The 2,421-nt window shown below is 41.8% G+C and overlaps 1 protein-coding gene across 2 annotated transcripts in view; it reads right to left on the bottom strand.

Annotated features, from left to right (window-relative positions):
* ptprea (protein tyrosine phosphatase receptor type Ea) overlaps positions 1-2,421 on the bottom strand; it is a gene marked incomplete in the record, with an annotated part of 71,005 nt that overhangs the window by 16,493 nt on the left and 52,091 nt on the right. For both annotated transcript variants that reach the window (XM_042219750.1, XM_042219751.1), the window contains 1 exon segment: positions 948-1,038. In XM_042219750.1, coding sequence (XP_042075684.1) covers positions 948-1,038 — 91 coding nt within the window.

The raw sequence follows: 2,421 nt of genomic DNA, 5'->3' as shown, positions 1-2,421 counted from the left end.
TGGCTACAAGATACAGATTCTGTTGTTTACAGACCACAGCTGGAGAGCTCTGTAGAGATAATATCGCGTGAAGCAAAAACATCTTGTGGCGACACAGCAATATTTTCCCTATTCATGTCACCAGGGAGGCTTTGTAAAAAGGCGATGTGGGAATTCTGAGTCATGGTGAATCTATTCCCAAATCAGTAGTCTGATAAATGTTTTTCCCTGACACAGTTGTGTTTTGGAGGATGAGCTATTGCTCTCTGTGGAATTGTGTTTTCCTTGTGGTGTGCTCCATGTTCTGCCATTCTTTCAGTCTAGGTTAAAAAAAAAAACACCACAGAAGTGACATAATGATACCCCTGGTCTTCCATTGTCTCACTAATTAGCCCTAGGATCTTAACTGTCAGAAAGACAAGCTTGTTACAATTAGAAGATAAGACAGAGAAATTGGCTGTCCTTGCATTTGACAGAAACGGTGTTCTCGGGTGCTCACAGCCAGGCCTACGGCTGTGTCTTGTGGTTAAGTGTTGCTGCTTCTTCTAAGCTTCTCCCAGTTCATGGCTCCCGTATCATCTCCAGAGATGTCACCCTGTCGTGTTTTTGCCTCCAACCCCCTGTGTGACTCAACTACTCCTTTGGGACTACATGCTGTTCAGCTCCTGCTTTCCAGCTTTTCCCGTCTTGTCGGTGCAGTGGTCTCCTGTCTGACCTCATTAGCATCTTTGAGGAGATCACCAACTTCCTTTCCTCTCTTTTTGTGAGGACATTTCTCACACTATTATACTATTAATAACACTACCGACTATTACTCTGGATAGCTAACTCAGCAAAAAACAGCTGTCCTTTAGTTAGGGTCAGATCCTAGTCAAACAGTTATAATCACTGGCTAATAGCCAGTGAGTGAAGAGCAGGGAGAGGGATAAGGTGAAGTAACTGAATCCCAGCAGGGTGGGAGTTTTTACCTGAGGAAGTACCAGGCTAGCAGTGCGATGATGAGCACCAGCAGGGACACAACCAGCACAGTGGAGATGATGTATCCGTTATCTGTGGTTTCTGTTTAAAGGAGAAGGAAAGTCAAAGCCAGGGGTCATGTAACACCACCAACAAAGAAACAGGAAGAGGGGGCAAGACTGATAATATATGTGCCTGTGTGCGCAAATGCTCTGCAGCATTCATGTGTGCATCACATGAACTCATCACATAAATACTTGATGAAGCAAAGCACCTCCAGTAAACTCTTGTGGCCACAGAGCTGATTTAATAACTGGCCTTAGCAGTATTTTGTCTATAGAGATAAGCATCAGCATATTTCATCCTCCTGGAGTGTCGATCAGAAAACAACAGACTCTTAGAGTGGCGACTCAACCAAGAGTCACAGCCACACAGCCGACCATTATCTGTGTTTATAAAGATGTACAATAAGCCTTAAATTACTGTCCAGGGTTCCTGAAGTTCACTGTGATCTGGTAATAACAAGGCTGTGTAAGAAAAAAAGGCGATTATCAAGCTGATGCCTGCATTGCAGAAGATGCATTATAATGATTACTTCTGTTAAAGCGCCGAGTGCAGTGTGTGGGGATGGGATCTGGTCGCTGTCACAGATTGTTGAGTGCTGTGCAGTCTCACACATTAAGGTAGAAGACACAGACATGTACAGAGGACAACACAGCATTGCATTTCATTCATTGTGATAATGTAATCCTCATAGATGTACTGTGTACAAATAAAAAAACTTGTGTGTATATACACTCAGAGGCCACATTGTTAGGTACACCTGTTGAACTGCTTATTAACAAATATCTAATCAGCCAATCCCATGGCTGCAACTCAGTGCATTTAGGCATGTAGAAATCCTTAAGACAATCTTCTGAAATTCAGGAAGAGCATCAGAAAGGTGATTTCTGAGATTTTGAACGTGTCATGGTTACTAGTGCCAGATGGGCTGGTCTTTTCCCTCACAACCATCTCTAGGGTTTACAGATAATCGTGGGTGTATGTATCAGACCAGTATCAGATCAGTTATGTGTCATGGGAGGTGCAATAAATAAAGCTCCCGTAGTTTTCCCTGAACAAAAATACACATGTAAGTCATGGTTTTGAACTCTTGCTCACATATGAACATGGAGAACATTACAGTTATGGGAAAACCCTTTCAGTCCAGTTTTGGATAGTTTGTGATAGTTTTGTTGCCACAACACAGATATGACGAAGTTTGACCATTGTAAATCATTTCACACAGTGTTACTGAGTAAGCAATTATTTATATTTTATACTATTCATCACACAGTGTTACTGAGTAACACTGTGTGAAGGTTTAAAATGTAAGTAACTAAATTTCACTGGTAAATCATGCATAGAATTAGAGGTGGGGAGGCACTTGCAGTGTGTTTAAAAAAGGAAAAAAGTGAACCAATATTTCAACAGACCTACAAATGC

The sequence above is a fragment of the Haplochromis burtoni genome, unplaced genomic scaffold (assembly GCF_018398535.1).
Source record: "Haplochromis burtoni strain Fernald_Lab_line unplaced genomic scaffold, NCSU_Asbu1 Contig_37, whole genome shotgun sequence".
Taxonomy (NCBI): domain Eukaryota; kingdom Metazoa; phylum Chordata; class Actinopteri; order Cichliformes; family Cichlidae; genus Haplochromis; species Haplochromis burtoni.
The sequence above is the reverse complement of the archived record's forward strand: the minus strand, read 5'-3'. Positions and strand labels throughout refer to the sequence as shown.